This window comes from Mauremys mutica, chromosome 6 (assembly GCF_020497125.1).
Source record: "Mauremys mutica isolate MM-2020 ecotype Southern chromosome 6, ASM2049712v1, whole genome shotgun sequence".
Classification (NCBI taxonomy): domain Eukaryota; kingdom Metazoa; phylum Chordata; order Testudines; family Geoemydidae; genus Mauremys; species Mauremys mutica.
The window spans coordinates 58114279-58132418 of NC_059077.1; the positions used below are offsets into that span (position 1 = coordinate 58114279).

At 49.3% G+C, this 18140-nt stretch overlaps 1 protein-coding gene across 1 annotated transcript; it reads right to left on the minus strand.

Moving 5' to 3' along the window:
- Positions 1 to 9: 9 nt before the first annotated feature.
- On the minus strand, positions 10 to 2597 carry GPR150 (G protein-coupled receptor 150). The gene is given in 2 exon segments (XM_045020894.1): positions 10 to 2418; positions 2421 to 2597. Coding segments are annotated over 2 exon segments (1473 nt in total). The 5' UTR covers positions 2547 to 2597; the 3' UTR covers positions 10 to 1071.
- Between the last annotated feature and the right edge of the window lie 15543 nt (positions 2598 to 18140).

Below are 18140 nucleotides of genomic sequence, written 5' to 3' on the forward strand. Positions count from 1 at the left end.
TTACAAATATAGAGCTATTCATATATACAACATTCAGTCAGTTTGCATAGCAACAGCAGCCCTGCTGATTTTTGCACTCTTCTCCTGTTAAAAAAAAAAAAGACTGAAAACACAAAGGACAATGCTATGGGTAAGGACATTAAAATTGTTATGGTGCAGAAGAAAACCTCATAATACAGAGCCTTATCCTGGGTAGTTTTCAGGAGGCTTTCAGTTAAAGGCTTTCTGAAATTCCTTCCTGCCTATACGTATCTGTATATAATTGTAAAGTACTGATGCTGGTTTGAAAACCCTAACTTTGAGCCCCACATCCCTAAGGAACAAGGAGGCAGCTAGTTCAGTTGTAATAAAAATATTATAGATGCAAAATACACAGTTCAGCTTTTATAAACCACATTACATCTAGTCATCACATGGCTACAAAGAGTGATGAAATGAGGTTTGTTCCCCCTGCTTGGCTAGGGAATTGAATTTCTGTCATCACAGGAACACAGAGATCAGTGTCTTGGGAGCATTTTGAACATGTAAGGAGCCTCTCAGCAGGGGAGTTAACTTTAAACCCCATCTTTGTCCTTATTCAAACTCTGGAAAAGAAAAAAGGGAAAGTTGAAGAGATGATTGAGAGGAAGGGTATGGGAGAGAGACAGGAAGAAGTGGCAGAAGATTAACTTGGCAGAAAAGTAATGGGAAGAGAGAAAGGTGTGTGCGGCAGTGATGGGGGGGTGCTGGTGAAGGAGAGGCTGGGGTGATGACCGGGCTCAGGGCCAAGGAGGATGTTAAACCATATCAAGTATCAGGGGGTAGCCCAGTTAGTCTGTATCCACAAAAACAACAAGGAGTCCGGTGGTACCTTAAAGACACTTCTTCAGATGTTCTTTTCACTCCATGCATCTGAAGTGGGTTTTTTACCCACAAAAGCGTATGCCCAAATAAATCTGTTAGTCTTTAAGGTGCCACCAGACTCCTTGTTGATTTTAAACGATATCGTTCTCTGCCCTCCTGGCCTGTTGCTTGGGCCTGCTGCGGTGGGTGCCGCTTGGGGGCTCTGTCCCCCGCCCCGAGAAAGGCTGATTAGAAGCCGCTCTCACAGGCGAAGGTGTCCTCAGGCTCCCGGGGGCCTGAGCCTGGCGGCGGCGCTGGGGTACAGAGCGCGGCGCGCTGCGCTCCGGGGGGCGGCCCGTCCTTCGGGCGGTGTCTGTGCGGGGCGCGGTGGTTCGGCCGGCGGCGGGGCTCTCCCTCGGGGCCGGGGCAGCAGCAGGTCTGGCCGGATCCCGCACTGCAGAGGCTCCTCTGCAGACGGCGCGCCCAGGGCCGGTGGCTCTGGAAGAGCAGATAGGCGTAGGGGTTCAGCGCGCTGTTGGTCACCGCCACGATGCCGAGCGCGGCCCGCGCCTCCCGCAGCCCGGCCGCGGCCGGGGCCTCCCCGCCGGGCCCGAAGGCCATGCTGAGCTCCAGCACGAAGCGGGGCAGGCGACAGAGCGCGAACAGGGCGATCAGCACCAGCGTCAGCTGCAGCGTCTTGACCCGAGCCCGCGGCATGGGACAGCTGGCGGCCGGCAGCCTCAGCAGCAGGGGCCGCGCGGCCGGCCGCCCCCGGCGGCGGCCGCTGCCGCCTTCCCCCCGCGCCGCGGGCGGCTTCTCCTCCTGGGCGGCCCAGAGGGCGAGGAGGATGCGGCCGTAGGCCCAGCATAGCAGGCTGACGGGCGCCAAGAAGCCGGTGACGGCCCCGTACACGCCGTAGGCCTGGCCGTGCCAGCGCGGCAGCTGCTCGAAGATGCTGAGGCAGCGGCTGCCCCCGGGGCGGGAGGCGAGTCTGAAGACGAAGGCCTGGGGCAAGGCGAGCAGCAGCGCCAGCAGCCAGCCCAGCGCGGCCAGGGCCCGGGCGGGCAGCGGCGGGTCCGCCGGCCGCCTCACCACGTGGTGCCGCTCCATGGCGATGAGCACCAGCACGTTGGACGAGGCCAGGAGGCCGGAGCCCTGCAGTAGCTTAAGCAGGCGGCAGGCGGCGTCCCCCGCTGGCCAGGCGGCCCCCAACAGCTCCGCCGCTAGATGCGAGAGCAGGGCCAGCCCGCAGCCGTAGAGATCGGCCAGCGCCAGGTGGGCGATAAGGAAATCCATCTTCCGCCGCCGCCTGCCCCGGCCGCAGCAGCCACAGCAGCAGAGGCGATGCAGCACCAGGCAATTGCCCAGCAGCCCCAGCAGCAGGATGGCGGTCGCGGAGATCACCCGCACCTGCCGGCTAAGGGAAGGCCAGCGCCGGTCCCCGGGGGAGGAGGAGAGATTCAGGTTCCAGCCTGGCTGCAGGGCACTCGAAAGGTTGAGTACCGGGGAAAATCTGTCTAGGCTGAAAGGATCTTCCATGGCTCCTCGCAGAGTCCCAGCAAATGGGCGGCTGGGGTCTTGTGCAGGGCAATCCCGGGGTCTCGTGCTCTCAGCGGCCCCGTCCCTGCACGCCTCCCGGCTCGACTCTGCTCTTTGGGATACAAACTTTCTTGGGAAGCAAGAGAAAGGATAGCGCTACTGATCAATGCGCTTCTCGGCGGCATATATAGGGGCTTTGCCTGTCATCTGGCACACAGAGAGGGTGGGCTGTGCATACACACCGCAGCTAGCACGCCTATTATCTATCTCCCCCCACCCCCCGAACCGAACAGCCAATTTATCCCGTACCACCTACTTAGGAACGTCTTCCCCAACCAAGCAATTAGCTTCTCACCCCACCCTAACAAAGCAACGATAGTAACCCCAACAACACAGTATCCCCAACCCCAGATCCAAGCGCAACCATCTCCCCGCATCCCTGCAGTTTAGCAACAATCTCAGTTCCCAACACCTGAACCAAGCAACAGTACACCGTCCCCTCCGATCCCATAATGAAACAGCTATCGCCCTCACAATACGCCCCCCGCCTCCATCTCCTCTCCAGCCCTTAACCAAAGTCTTTATTAACGTACCGGCGGTGAACAGATCGGTGCGCAGTCCAAAGTGCGCGCAACACACCTTCACGCTCTCGCTGCCCTGCATCACCCAATGCCATTTCCACCTCTGAGGTCTGTACTAAGGACTCTGCAGTAAGAGGAGAGGAATCTCGGACGGAGACAGCTCAGGCATCTGACCCGGGTCTTTTAAACTGCGAGGAAATTAAAAAAATCTTTCATATCAGACAAAATAAAAGGATTCTCAGTCCTGGGCTGTGTGTTGTTATTACACAGCCCTGAGCGCAGCGTAAACACGAGGAAGTGCTAAAGAAATCAAGACTAAAGGGTAATGTGGCATCTTGTTTTAATCAAAACAAAATGACGCTAAAGCTGTTCACAAGTCCCATTTAACAGAAAGCAGCCTGTTGAGCTTGCATTCTGTATGTAGTTAGTGTGGTTTCCTGATGAGCTACTAATCATCACCTCATTGTACTTCGATGGCAATGCTTTGTTCGGGCATCTTTCAAAATATTTTCTTTTTTTCAACAGCAGCTCCTCCCCTTGGTATGATATGAAATATTAACCTAGAAGAGTAGGAAATTGAAAGGTTTTATATAAATGATCTATTACTCATGTGGACTGGTTTGTGTTTTGATTCAAAGAACAAATCTCTCCCTTACACCCAATCCCTTTTAATAAAATTTCCACCAGATGGCACTTGGCTGCAGGGACGCCTCCATTCAACATAAGATAAAATGACTCAGAAAATGCTAAAGAAAGGAGCCAAGTTCTTCATAAACTATTGAGAACAAATGAAATAACACAATCAGTTTAAAGTAAAGGGGGGAAATAACCTTCCTCCTTTTGACTCAAAGTGTTTACTTAATCTAATTGATTATACTTAGCTTGTTGACTCTCAGAGATTAATCTAATTGCATCCTACAGGAGCTGGGAAATTGTGGGTTTGGGATGGATGTCCACCCTTTGATAACTAGATACTGCCTTAGGAAATCACATCATTTTTTCACCATGTATTTAGATTTTCATTGGTGCCCCAATCCCATCTTCATGCTATTCACAGAGATAGGTGTACATATTTCATAGTCTGAAAAATAGACCTAAAGCTCTTCAAAGATAGAGGCAGATAAATAACAGTTTGGGCCAAGCGAAAAAAGAAATGTCCTTTCAGTCATGAGGTGTCATCCATTTTCTTTTCAAAGTACATGAAAAGTGAAACACTTGAGAAAACAAGAATAGGACCACCATATTTGATCCAAATGTCTTCTATACTTACACTTCCCACATGACTGATTCACTTTAACCTGATAGTCAAAGGACATAAAAGAATATTGTAGCTATGCTGCAGATGAACACTGTAATCAAGGGTCCTATCGTATGTAGGCCATTGACTTCAAGGCCTGTTGAGGGCACTCCACCCATTGCTCATCTGACCCCCAGTGAGAGAAAGCGTCGGGTAATTCAGTTGTACGGTACCCAACCAGGCGTCAGGTGCAAACTGCACTTGGAAATATGAACCTATCTAAGACCATTCTGCAAAGAGCAGGAAGGGGTCTGAACTGGATGAGCATCCCAATGTGAGAAAATGCTGTGAATTATCAATCATGAGAAGATCCAACCTGTCCCAGTCAGAGAGAAAGTTGTCCACTTGCTTCCTCTCAGGTAAAAAGAACAGGAGTACTTGTGGCCCGTAGAGACTAACAAATTTATTTGAACATAAGCTTTCGTGGGCTACAGCCCACTTCATAGGTGCATAGAATGGAACATATCAGAAGAGTATATATATATACTCTTTTTATATGTTCCATTCACAAAAATGATTCACAAAACTCCTGACAAAGCCTGTTGTCACCTAGATAATTCACTGGCCGCCTATGTTTTCAGCGTAAAAGTTCCCTAGGAGCCTGTGTTCCTGCCTCTGGCTTGTGCACTGCTGCCTGACTCTAAGTGTCCACCTAATCCCTTGAGCAATCCATGAACTGTGGAATACAAGCAGATAAACACCAATCTTGCATGTAGGGCCCAATCCACTAGGCATACTCAGAGGCGCTTGCCTAGATCAGGGCCCATTCAAAATCTGTCTGAAGAGGTGCCACCGCTGTCACCCACCTTATAACTTTCAGCACAGTGGTTAGAGTGCTTAACTGGGATGTGGAGACCCAGTTTCCCCTTCTGCCTGAACGGGAGCAAGAATCTGAAGAGGGGGTCTTCTACTCCTCAGGAGAGTGCCCTAACCACTGAACTATGGGATATTCTGATGTGGGGATGCCACATATACAACTAAAGACCACCAGGCATTCGCCCCTCCTGACCCACCACTGCACCTCCTCCTCTGGCCATTTTGTGTGGAGGCAGATGTCTAACTCATTCTCACAAAAAACTATTTAGGAGCCTAAGCCACCTGACTCCAGGAGACAGGTTTCCATTCATGGATTGTTAAGCAGAGATAGGCACCTTCCTGCAGCCTAAAAGTAGGTGTCTATCTCTGTGAGGGGAGAGGTGTGACAATCAGGGTCCAGATACCCCAAGGGGAGAAGTGGAGGTTTAAACTCTAAAAATGACCATTTAAGCCAAATGATTGCATACTGTATTATTGTACTATAATCCTAATGTATCAGATAAGTCTTTTGTGAAACTTACAATGTTCTGAACTTGATGGTTATGAAATATTTATACAGACTGTGGTGGTAAATGTATGCATTTGTGTATATAGAAAACTCTGCTTATAATCAGTACTACACCTCACAGCAAGGGAGTGAGCAGTCAAGCAGGGAGGGGCACCACCAAAACCAGTTATTTACATAAACAGGCGCGGCTCCAGGCACCAGCACACCAAGCGCGTGCCTGGGGTGGCAAGCCACGGAGGGCGCTCTGCCGGTTGCCGTGAGGGCGGCAGGCAGGTTGCCTTTGGCGGCATGCCTGTGGAGGGTCCGCTGGTCCCGTGGCTTCGGCGGACCTCCCGCAGACATGCCGCCAAATCCGCTGGACCGGGGACCTCCCGCAGGCAAGCCGCCAAAGGCAGCCTGCCTGCCATGCTTGGGGCGGCAAAATACCTAGAGCCGCCCCTGTACATAAAACCAGCTTCAAATAACTATCCATTGTCAAATCCAGCAGAAAACAACAATGAACCATTACAGGTAATGGAAATACACTGAGACAACTTGAAATTGAAAAGAACATCCCAGCTCTGAAGCCAAGAGGGAATTTTCCCACACTGAATAACCAAGAGTAACCATAGACTGTGGGCATGTCTACACTACAAAGTTAAGTTGATATAAGGTAGCTTACACCAACGTAACTATGGGCGTGTACACACTGCAATGTTCCTCCACCACTTTAACACGCCTGCTACACCGACCTAATAAAACTGGATGAGAGGCATAAAGCATATTGCAACGTACTTAGAGCAATGCAGTGTCAGTGTAGATGCTATGTGGCTTACGTTGCTATAAGGGGCCTCCAGGAGGTGTCCTAAAGTGCACGCCATGACCACTCTGGTCACCATTTTGAACTCTGCTGCCCTGCAGCCAGGTACACAGGTGAATGCCCCTCTCCCTTTAAAGCCCCAGAAAGTTTTGAAATTGCTGTTCTTGTTTGCGCGACATGGAGAGCAACTGCCTAGCTGAGCATGCCGCCTCCACGCAGCAAACTCGCTTGTGCCTGGAGAACAAGGGGGGTAGTGAATCTCCTGGGTCTGTGGGGAGAGGAAGCTGTGCAGCTACAACTCCGCTCCAGCCACAGGAACTTTGATATCTAGGGACATGCTGTAGTGCCGCATAAAAATCAAGGAGCTTAGGCAGGTGTACCAGAAGGCAAGGGAGGCAAATGGCCGCTTTGGTACAGAGCTGCAGATATTCTTCTTGTACAGGGAGCTGCACTCCATCACTGCTAAGAGCCCCTTGGATACTTTGGGAAGGCTGGAGTCACTGGCCGCCAGAGTGAACCCAGAGGATACCATGCTGCACGAGGAAGTGGAGGCAGAGGAGGATGGGGGACAGGCAACAGGGTGATCTGGTGGTGTAGCGAGCCAGGACCTCTTTTTCACTCCTTGACAATCTAGCCATTCCCAGCAGTCCAGCACTGGCAAGCCTGATGCGGTGGGGGAGGGGAGGAGGACCTCTGCTAAGTACTCATTCTGCTTCAATAATGCAGGGAACCATCTGCTCATGTACTACTTTTCTAATCAGGCTAAAAGAGGTAGTGAATAACCAACACAGGAACAGTTTCTAGCTGCTTCTCATTCCCCACTACAGCTAGGGAGAGGGGACCCCACAGAAAAGTTTGTTTATGCACACTGGGATGTCCCATGAATCCTCCATAGAGATCTCGAGGTTGATCTCCAATCCTCTGCTGAAGGTTTCTTTGCCACACCACTCAGTGATTAGTTCAGCAGGCACCATAGCAGCACACAGGGCAGCAGTATACAGTCCCCCTCTGCAGCCACATGCATGCGGGAGCTGAACACTTGCAGCCTTGGTTAACCTCAGGAGTGAGATATCAGCTGCAGTCACCCCTGCCTGTGGAAAACAGTGCCAGTATTCAGTACAGTAGCCCTATGTACTGCTGGTACTGATACCCTCATAGCTACCCCATGCCTTTGTCCCAACTCACCTCCGCCTGGGCTGTAACCATGGCTGGGACTACCACTGCGCTGTGTGAGCGCCAATGGAAAGTGAGAAAGATGTGTTTGTTACTTGTTTGGGTCAAGGGCGTAAGTACACCAACAATAACACCTCTGTTATTGTTTCTTTAGCAGCTGCAGATGTGCCTTTGACTCTCCCACACAGCAGCAGAGCGCCTCACCCAGCTAAGAAAAAGAAACTGGAGAAGTAAGGAAGAAATGTTTAAGGAGGCGCTGCAGGCATCTGGTTTTTCGAATTGTGAGCAGAGAGCACGGAGGGAGGCAATCAGTGACACATTGCGGAGGGATAGTCAGGATAGGAAACAGGCAGTAATAGGTGATAACACTGCTCAGGGAGCAGACAGACATGTTGCGGTTCCTGTTGAACTTCAGTCTGAACACATCCATGCCTGCCTCCCTTTGCAGCCCATACAGAACTGCCTTCCTGCACCTCCCCACAACAGCTCCCTCCCCCATTCCTCCTTTCCTCTGGGGCCTCAGCAGCACAATGACAGCTGGACATACACCTAGCTCTAAAAACCTCACTGGCAAATATGCCTGGGAATTTCCTGTTCCTTCCCCTTTAAAGATACTTTTCCCTGTGTGTATGAAGTTTATGTTACCAATCCATAAATATGTTTGCATGGGTGTGGAATAAAACTGAATTTATGGAAAGCGAATGAATCTTTATTATTATCCAACGTATGGTGACTACTGCTAACATTCAGGGTACGTCTACACTACGGGATTATTCCGAATTTACATAAACCGGTTTTGCAAAACAGATTGTATAAAATCGAGTGCGCGCGGCCACACTAAACACATTAAATCGGTGGTGTGCGTCCACGGTCCGAGACTAGCGTCGATTTCTGGAGCGTTGCACTGTGGGTAGCTATCCCGTAGCTATCCCATAGTTCCCGCAGCCTCCCCCGCCCCTTGGCATTTCCGGGTTGAGATCCCAGTGCCTGATGGGGCAAAAATCATTGTCGCGGGTGGTTCTGGGTACAGCCTCACCCCTCCCTCCCTGAAAGCAGCAGACAACCGTTTCGCGCCTTTTTTGCTTGGTGAACTGTGCAGACGCCATAGCACAGCAAGCATGGACCCTGCTCAGCTCAATACCGCTATCGTGGATGTTTTAAACACCTCGCGCACTCTCGTGCAGTATATGGTGAACCAGGACTTTCAAACCGAGGCTAGGAGGAGGCGGATATGGCAGCGCGGCGATGACAGTGATGAGGACGTAGACACAGAATTCTCTCAAACCGCGGGCCCCTGCGCTTTGGAGATCCTGATGGTAATGGGGCAGATTCTATCCATTGAACGCCGATTTTGGGCCCGGGAAACAAGCACTGACTGGTGGGACCGCATTGTGTTGCAGGTGTGGGACGATTCCCAGTGGCTGCGAAACTTTCGCATGCGTAAGGGCACTTTCATGGAACTTTGTGACTTGCTTGCCCCTGCCCTGAAACGCCATAATACCAAGATGAGAGCAGCCCTCACAGTAGAGAAGCGAGTGGCGATAGCCCTGTGGAAGCTTGCAATGCCAGACAGCTACCGGTCAGTCGGGAATCAATTTGGAGTTGGAAAATCTACTGTGGGGGCTGCTGTGATGCAAGTAGCCAAAGCAATCACTAAGCTGCTGCTACGAAAGGTTGTGACTCTAGGAAACGTGCAGGCCATAGTGGATGGCTTTGCTGCACTGGGATTCCCTAACTGTGGGGGGGCGATAGATGGAACCCATATCCCTATCTTGGCACCGGAGCGCCAGGGCACCCAGTACGTAAACCAGAAGGGGTACTTTTCAATGGTGCTGCAAGCACTGGTGGATCACAAGGGACGTTTCACAAACATCCACGTGGGATGGCCAGGGAGGGTTCATGACGCTCACGTATTCAGAAGCACTACTCTGTTTAAACGGCTGCAGCAAGGGAATTACTTCCCAGACCAGAAAATAACAGTTGGGGATGTTGAAATGCCTGTCGTTATCCTGCGGGACCCAGCCTACCCCTTGATGCCATGGCTCATGAAGCCATACACAGGCAGCCTGGACAGTGGTCAGGATCTGTTCAATTACAGGCTGAGCAAGTGCAGAATGGTGGTGGAATGTGCATTTGGCCGTTTAAAGGCGCGCTGGCGGACATTACTGACTCGCTCAGACCTCAGCCAAACCAATGTCCCCTATGTTATTGCTGCTTGCTGTATTCTCCACAATCTCTGTGAGAGTAAGGGGGAGACCTTTATGGCGGGGTGGGAGGCTGAGGCAAATCACCTGGCCGCTGATTACGCGCAGCCAGACACCAGGGAGATTAGAAGAGCACACCAGGAAGCGGTGCGCATCAGAGAAGCTTTGAAAACGAGCTTCATCAATGGCCAGGGTACAGTGTGACTGCTGTGTTTGTTGATGAACACCCAACCCCCTTGATTGACTCATTCCCTGTAAGCAACTCACCCTCCCCATTCGAGTACAGCTTACTTATGCAAATAAAGTCACTCTAGTTTAAAAATCATGAATTCTTTATTAATTCATTATAAACAGAGGGAGAGAAGTAAGGGTGTGGTTTGGGAGGAGGATAGGAAGGATGGAGAAGGCCATTAAAAAAAATTCACATTAACGACAGCCTTCTGGTTGGGCTGTCCACGGGGGTGGAGTGGGCGGGTGCACGGAGCCTCCCCCCACGCGTTCTTACACGTCTGGGTGAGGAGAATATGGAACATGGTGAGGGTTGAGGGTGGTTATACAGGGGCTGCAGCGGCACTCTGTGATCCTGCTGCCGTTCCTGAAGCTCCACCAGACGCCGGAGCATGTCAGTTTGATCACGCAGCAGCCCCAGAGTTGCATCCCGCCACCGCTGATCTTCCTGCCGCCACCTCTGATTTTCCTGCCGGTCTTCCTGCCGCCACCTCTCATCTCGGGTGTCTCTCCTGTCCTCACGTTCACTGGCATCTTTCCTGTAATTTGATACCACGTCCTTCCACTCATTCAGATGAGCTCTTTCATTGCGTGTAACTTCCATAATATCCGAGAACATTTCATCTCTCGTCTTCTTTTTCCTCCGCCTTATCTGTGCTAGCCTTTGGGATGGAGGAGGGATGCTTGAAAAATTTGCAGCTGCATGAGGGAGAGAAATATTTAAAAACATACATTTTACAGAACAATGGTTATACTCTTTCACAGTGAACAGCACTATTCACCTTACATAGCACATGTGATTTCCCTACAAGGTCGCATTTTTCATCTTAATAGTGAGTGCCTGCAGCTCTGGAGTTACAGATCTCACAGACACAGGTCCAGGCATCAGAATTCAGCTTGCATGCGGCCATGGTAAGCCACTGTCTTTCGGCTTCTGCAGTGATTTACCCCTCCCCCCAATGCATGGCTAATACCACGCTAGCTCCCTGCTAATCAACACCCTTCCCACCCCCCCACCCACTGCATGGCTGGTAGCTTGTGGAAGCCCCGCTGAACAAACACAAAAAAGATCATCGGCATTTCATTCCTCCCCTCCCCCCGCTTGGCTACGTGGAGGAAAGGATTTTTTTTTAAGCTGCTGCAGTCCACGAACCCAGTAGGAAAATGGCCATCCCACTTACTTAAATTCCTGATTTTTAACCAGGTTATCCTGAACGATATCACTTTGCTGAGGATAACACAGCGAGATAAAGAACGGATGCTTCTTGAATGCCAGCAATCACCGGGACCATACGCTGCTATGCTTTGCCATGCAATGATACCTGATTACTTGCTACATGCATGGCGTGGTAAAGTGTCCTACCATGGTGGGCGGAACAAGGCTGCCTTGCCCAGAAACCTTCTGCAAAGGCTTCTGGAGTACCTACAGGCGCGCTTCATCGAGATGTCCATGGAGGATTTCCTCTCAATCCCCGGACATGATAACAAACTTTTCTAAGTGACTATACTGTCTGCAAATGCATCCCAAGTCCTCAGGGCAAATCAATCATTAAAAAACGCTTGCTTAAAAAACAACGTTTGCTATTTACAAAGGTACACTCACCAGAGGTCCCTTCCATGGCGTCATTGTCTGGGATAGTTGCTTGGGAGGGCTGGGAGGAGGGTAATTCAGTCAGGGTGATAAAAAGCTCCTGGCTGCTGGGGCTCACGGAGTGCTGTGTGCTCTCTGCTAGGTCGTCCTCCTCTTCTTCATCTTCATCTTCCCCGTCCGCATAATCCTCAGACATGGCAGAGATTACAACCCCCACCTCGGAATCCACGGTCAGGGGTGGGGTACTTGTGGCGCAGCCCCCTAAAATTGCATGCAGCTCAGCATAGAAGCGGCATGTTTTTCGACCTGCCCCGGACCTTCCGTTTGCTTCTTTGGTTTTCTGGTAGGCTTGTCTGAGCTCCTTAACTTTCACTCTGCACTGCACTGAGTCCCTGCTGTGGCCTTTATCCGTCATAGCCTTAGAAATTCTTTCAAATACTTTTTCATTTCGTCTTTTGGAACGCAGTTCTGTTAGCACTGAATCCTCTCCCCATATAGCGATCAGATCCAGTACCTCCCGTGCAGTCCATGCTGGGGCTCTTTTTCGATTCTCAGGAGACTGCATTGTTACCTGTGCAGATGAGCTGTGCGTGGTCACCTGTGCTGATGAGCTCTCCACGCTGGGGAAGCAGGAAATGAATTTCAAAAGTTCGCGGGGCTTTTCCTGTCTACCTGGCCAGTGCATCCGAGTTCAGAATGCTGTCCAGAGTGGTCAGTGGTGCACTGTGGGATACCGCCCGGAGGCCAATACCGTCGATTTGTGGCCACACTAACCCTATTCCGATATGTTAATCCCGATACAGAAACCAATTTAAAGAGCCATTAAAATCGATATAAGGTGCCTCCTAGTGTGGACGGGTGTGGCGTTAAATCGGTTTTACGCTCCTAAAACCGATTTAAACGCCTAGTGTAGACCAGGCCTCAGAGACAATACCAATAGGTGCATTTGTAGTGTTATATTAGCACACACAGAAACATGCCAGGGGAAGCACGAGTCATCTATGCCGATGGCTCATTCTTAAAATGCTCTTTCAAAGCCTCCCTGATCAGAATAGCTCCCCGTTGAGTCCCTTTCACAGTCCTGGTATCTGGCTCAAAAGCAGCAGACAGCTGCTCCACCTCCACACCTGGGGAAACTTCTCCTCCTTTGAGTCACATATATTATGAAGGACACAGCAAACAGCTATAACCATTGGAATATTTTCCTCACAGAGGTCTAACCTGCGGAGGAGACAGTGCCAGCGCCTCTTTAAGTGGTCAAAGGCACATTCAACAGTCATTCTGCACCTGCTGAGCCTGTTGTTGAAGTGCTCCTTGCTACTGTCAAGGTGGTCAGTATACAACTTCAAGAGCCTCCAGAGCAAGGGATAGGCTGGGTCTTGCAGGATTACTATTGGCATTTCCACATACCCAATGGTAATCCTCTGTTCTGGAAAGAAAGTCCCTGCGTGCAGCTTCGTTATGTTCATCAGGTACCTTCCTTGATCAGCCTGCATTGATGTCGGTGAAATGACCCTGGTGATCCATTAGCGCTTGCATGCCATAGAAAAGTAGCCTTTTCTGTTGATGTACTCCATCTCAAGGTAGTCTGGAGCCAAAATGGGGATATGTGTGCCATCTATCACCCCAACGCAATTAGGGAATCCCACTGCTGCAAAACCATCCGTTATTTCACGCACATTGCCCAGAATGAGAGTCCTTTGTATCAGGAGGCAATTAATGGCTTTGCTTACTTGCATCACTACAACCCCCACAGTGGATTTCCCCACTCCAAACTGATTCACAACTGATTGGTAGCAGTCTGGCGTTGCCAGCTTCCACACAGCGATCGCCACTTGCTTCTCCACTGTTAGTGCAGCTCTTATTTTGGTGTCTCTGCACTGGACGGTTGGGGCAAGCTCTGCATAGTTTCAGGAAGGTGGCTTTGTGGATCCAAAAGTTCTGCAGCCACTGCTTGTCATCCCATATCTGCATAACAATGTGATCCCACCACTCAGAGCTTGTTTCTCAAGCCCAGGACTGATGGTCCACCATGTGCAGCTGCTCTGTGAATGCTAACAGCAATCTTGAATTGTTTCTGTCCATGACACAAAACAGGGCAGATACCGTGGCAGCATCAGCATCAGAGTCACAGCTCATGAAATACTACAGTACAGGATCAGGCGTATTGTGTTCATAATGCTCATCACAACATGGGAGAGCAGTGCAGGATCCATGCTTTCTGACAGAGATGGTGGGCAGGCAGTTTACAGGGGCTGTTGAAAAGCGGCGTAAAATATACTCGGAAGGTCATGGAATGATGGGATGGAGAAAGCTGCATCACAGGACACTGAGCCTGCTGCCATGAGGCATTGCAAACCCATCCCAGAATGCCCTGCGGCAGACAGTGGCCAATTGCACAGTGGGATAGCTAACCACAGTGCACTACTCTTTGTGATGATGCAAGAGCTGTTCACGTGGATACAAGGAGCATAGCTTGGACATGCACCAGCGGTTTAATTACAGTGGTGGCTGTACATCAGTGTAACTTAAGTCGACATAACTCTGTAGTGTAGACATGCTGTGAGAGAGAGAAAAAAAGGAAAAAGCCTGTTAAAAGCAGGCTTGGAATGGAAGTTTATCCAGAACTTGAGGGACAGTCTCGACTCTTGAGGTGGGAGGCTGTTCATGAATGCTGGATCCTTCCTTTAGCTAGGAAAGCTAAACTGTTTTAAGGCAACAGATAACATAAGAACGGCCATACTGGGTCAGGTGAATAGTCCATCTAGCCCAGTATCCTGTCTTTTGACAGTGGCCTGTACTAGATGCTTCAGAGGGAATGAACAGAGCAGGGCAATTTTGGGTGATTCATTCCATTGTCCAATCACAGTTTCTGGCAGTCGGAGGTTTAGGGACACTTGAAGCATGGATTTGTGTCCTGTGACTATCTTGGCTAATAGTCTATGATGGACCTATCCTCCATGAACTTATCTAGTTCTTTTTTTAACCCAATTATACTTTTGGCCTTCACAACATCCCATGGCAACAAGTTCCACAGCTTGCCTATGCATTATGTAAAGAAGCACCTCCTTTTGTTTGTTTTAAACCACTATTAATTTCATTGGGTGATCACTGGTTCTTATGCTGTATGAAGGGGTAAATAACACTTCCTGATTCACTTTCTCCATATCATTCATAATGTTATAGATCTCTATCATATTCCCCCTTGGTCCTCTCTTTTCTAAGCTTTCAGCAGCTTCAGTCTTTTTAATCTCTCCATGTAGGGGTATTCCATACCAGTAATCATTTTCATTGCCCTTTTCTGCACCTTTTCTAATTCTAATATATCTTTTCTGAGATGAGGTAACCAGAACTGCATGCAGCATTCAAGGTGTAGGCATACCATGGATTTATATACTAGCATTATAATATTTTATTTTTTATTATCTAGTCCTTTCTTAATGGTTCCTAACATTTTGTTAGCTTTTTTGGCTAGCACTGCACAGAGTGGATGCTTTCAGAGAAATATCCACAGTCACTGCAAGATCTCTTTCTTGAGTGGTAATAGCTAATTTAGACCCCATCACTTTGTATGGATAGCTGGGATTATGTTTTCCAATGTATATTACTTTGCACTTATCAACATTGAATTTCATCTGCCATTTCTTTCCCCATCACCCAGTTTGTGAGATCATTTTGTAACTCTTCACAGTCAGCTTTGGACTTAACTATCTTGAGTAATTTTGTATTGTCCACAACCTTTCTACATCACCATTTACCCCTTTTTCCAGATCATTTATGAATATGTTGAAAAGCACCAATACAGATCCTTGGGAATGCCACTCTTTACCTCTCTCCATTGTGAAAACTGACCATTTATTCCTACCCTTTGTTTTCTTTGTATTAGACAAAGGATTTTATCTAATATAGAGGCATAAAGTCTGAGGTTGCATCTTTATGTTTATTTCCTGTGTAACTTGTATAGGTTTGCTTTCCCTCACTATTTCATCTTCGAATCAGTGTTTTTTTCCTCTTAAATAAACTTTTTATTTTCTTCCAAAGCAGATCTCTGGTTTTCAAACTGTGTGTGCCAAAGTAAGTGATATCTATGGGGCTGGTTTCATGCTTCCAGGTGTGACAAACCAGAGGGGAATGGTCCAAATGTCTGGTAATGAGGAATTACGATGAATTTGGAGTAGGGTTACCATACGTTGATCGGGGTTTTCCTGGACATTTCCTCTTTTTTCACCTTTCACCCTCGGTCCGGGTAGATTTTGCAAACTACAGGCAATGTCCGTGGGTTTTGCAGAATAATCATTGCAGCTCAGAAAGAGCCCCAATTGGGCTGCTTCCTGACTGGTCTCTCTCTGCATCCACAGCTGATTGGTCCATTCCCCTGCAGCCATAGCTGCTGGATCCCACCTATCCAGGCCCTGGCTCCTAGCGCTGGGGAGGGGGTCCCACAGGGAGGCGCTGACTGATAGCTGGCACTGCGTCCTGGGCTTGAACCAGCTGCCCTGCCACCAGAACAGACACTGCCCCCCAACTCCAGTCCATATTCCCGCCACAGATACCCCTTCCAGTATCCCCCAAATACTGCTCCCAGTATACACATACCCCTCCAGCATCCCCAGGTACTCCTTAGTATACACCCCTCCAGAACCTCCCAAATACCCCCTCCAGCACCCCCAACTATATGCCCCCTCCAACTCCCCAGGCCCTCTGGCAATGTCCTCTTTTTGGGAACCTGAAATATGGTAACCCTAATCTGGGGAGACTCAGGACTGAAAGGCCTGTTAGTATCACCCTGATTAGGGTAACGAGACTGGTGAGAGCCTGAGTGTGCTTGTGGGCTGGCTACCGGTGTCAAGAAATTGAACCATAACTGCACAGCACAAAGACCCCAAAGGTTACCGGGCAGGCAATGAGAGAACCCCTTACCAGTCCAGGTAGTCCCCAAAATGTGACAAGAGGTGCTTAGCACATACACCTTGGCATCTCTGACTGGCTAGTTTAGGTGTCTCCCTGCCTAGCATTTGTGGACAGCATTCTACAGCACCTATCTCTCCATTTCATCTCATAGGGAGCCTTGTCACCTAACTCAGGCTTTGTGGATTGTGGTTTTGTTCCTGTGATTTTCTGTGTGCCTAAAAGGTAAGCACCACAATGCTCTAAATTTCTTTATGGATCTGGGCCTATGTCCTTTAAGATTTTAGAATTAGATCTCATCCTCTAATTTTTATTCATAAATTGGAAGAGGAAAATAAACATTCCTATTTTTTCAGCTCCAAATTGATTTCTTAACTTTGAAGGAACTAGTCATTCAAGTGAAATAGTTGACTAAATTGAAATTAAAAAAAATTCTCTGCATCTGCAGAAGAGGCCATTGCTATCAAAAGTTGGTTTAGTACTTCAGCAGACTCTAATTCCAGGTACTTAGCCAGTGATTTCCACCATTCAGGGGTTTTAATTTCTTTAATATGTCAGGGGCAAATAGATCCGACTTCATATTTTTTGTATTTAATTTAGATTATGTCAATAGATTATAATAACCTATGTTAAGGCATAAACTTGTCAATTATATATTTAATTTTAAATGGGCCTATTTTGAAAAAAAACCTGTATTCAATTTAAATTTAAAAAAATCATTTTTATTTTAAAAGTCCTCTATTTTTATCTACATTGGTAACAAATGGGTTTGGGAAAGCTTTTCACTTTATTATTGTAGCTGCACGTGAATCCAGTCATCATCATCAGCTATGAAAGTTTCAAGTCTAAAGCTGAATTTCTAGGCTGTTAGCAGTAGGTGGCTTTGTCCCTCTTTCTTAAAATAACGTGTTCCAAGGGCCTTGATGCTGCAAATAGTGATGCTCGCGCTTTATGCAGGTGAATAGTCCCGAGGACTGAAACTTGTCATCATTGACTTCAGTCGCCCTATCTACAGAACCCAAGAGTTGACCCCTGTACTGTCCGCATCAGTGAATTCAAATGAAATGGCCTGGTATTTACCAGGGGGCAGGGGGAAGAGGACCAACCCACACCCTAGGGCAGGTCTGTCCCTGCTGAAAGTAAGGAGCGGCCGGGGCTCACATGCCTCCTACCGGCTGAACAAACATGGATAATGGCTCTTCCCCCCGGGCTTCTGGATGGCAGACGTCTCCCCTCTGAATTTCTGCTCTTTCATCCCAAACGTGTTGGGAGCGAGCAGCGCCAGCAAAGGCTGCGCGTACCGTGCTCCCCGCCCCACTGGCCGGATGCGACCCTCACCGCCCTTCTGCGCCAGCCTCCAAAGCGCTCGGCGCGTAGTACTGAGCCTCCCCGCTAGGGGGCAATGGGGACTGGCTCCACCGCCGGGACACCCTCGAGTCACGCGCAGGAGATGCGCTCGTCACGTGTCACATGGCGCTCAGAGCTCCAATAGCCTGGTAGGTCTCTTGTCACATGTTTCTCCGCGGCCCCTCTTTCGTGGAACCACTTCTCGCCGGGCGTTGCTGGGTCGGTCGCCGCTGCCGGACCCGCCCATGGGTGCGCAGGGATTGGTTCTACCGGCGGAGAACGCGTGGCGCGAGCTCTGTTATGCGGCCTATCAGAGTCGAGCGGGCG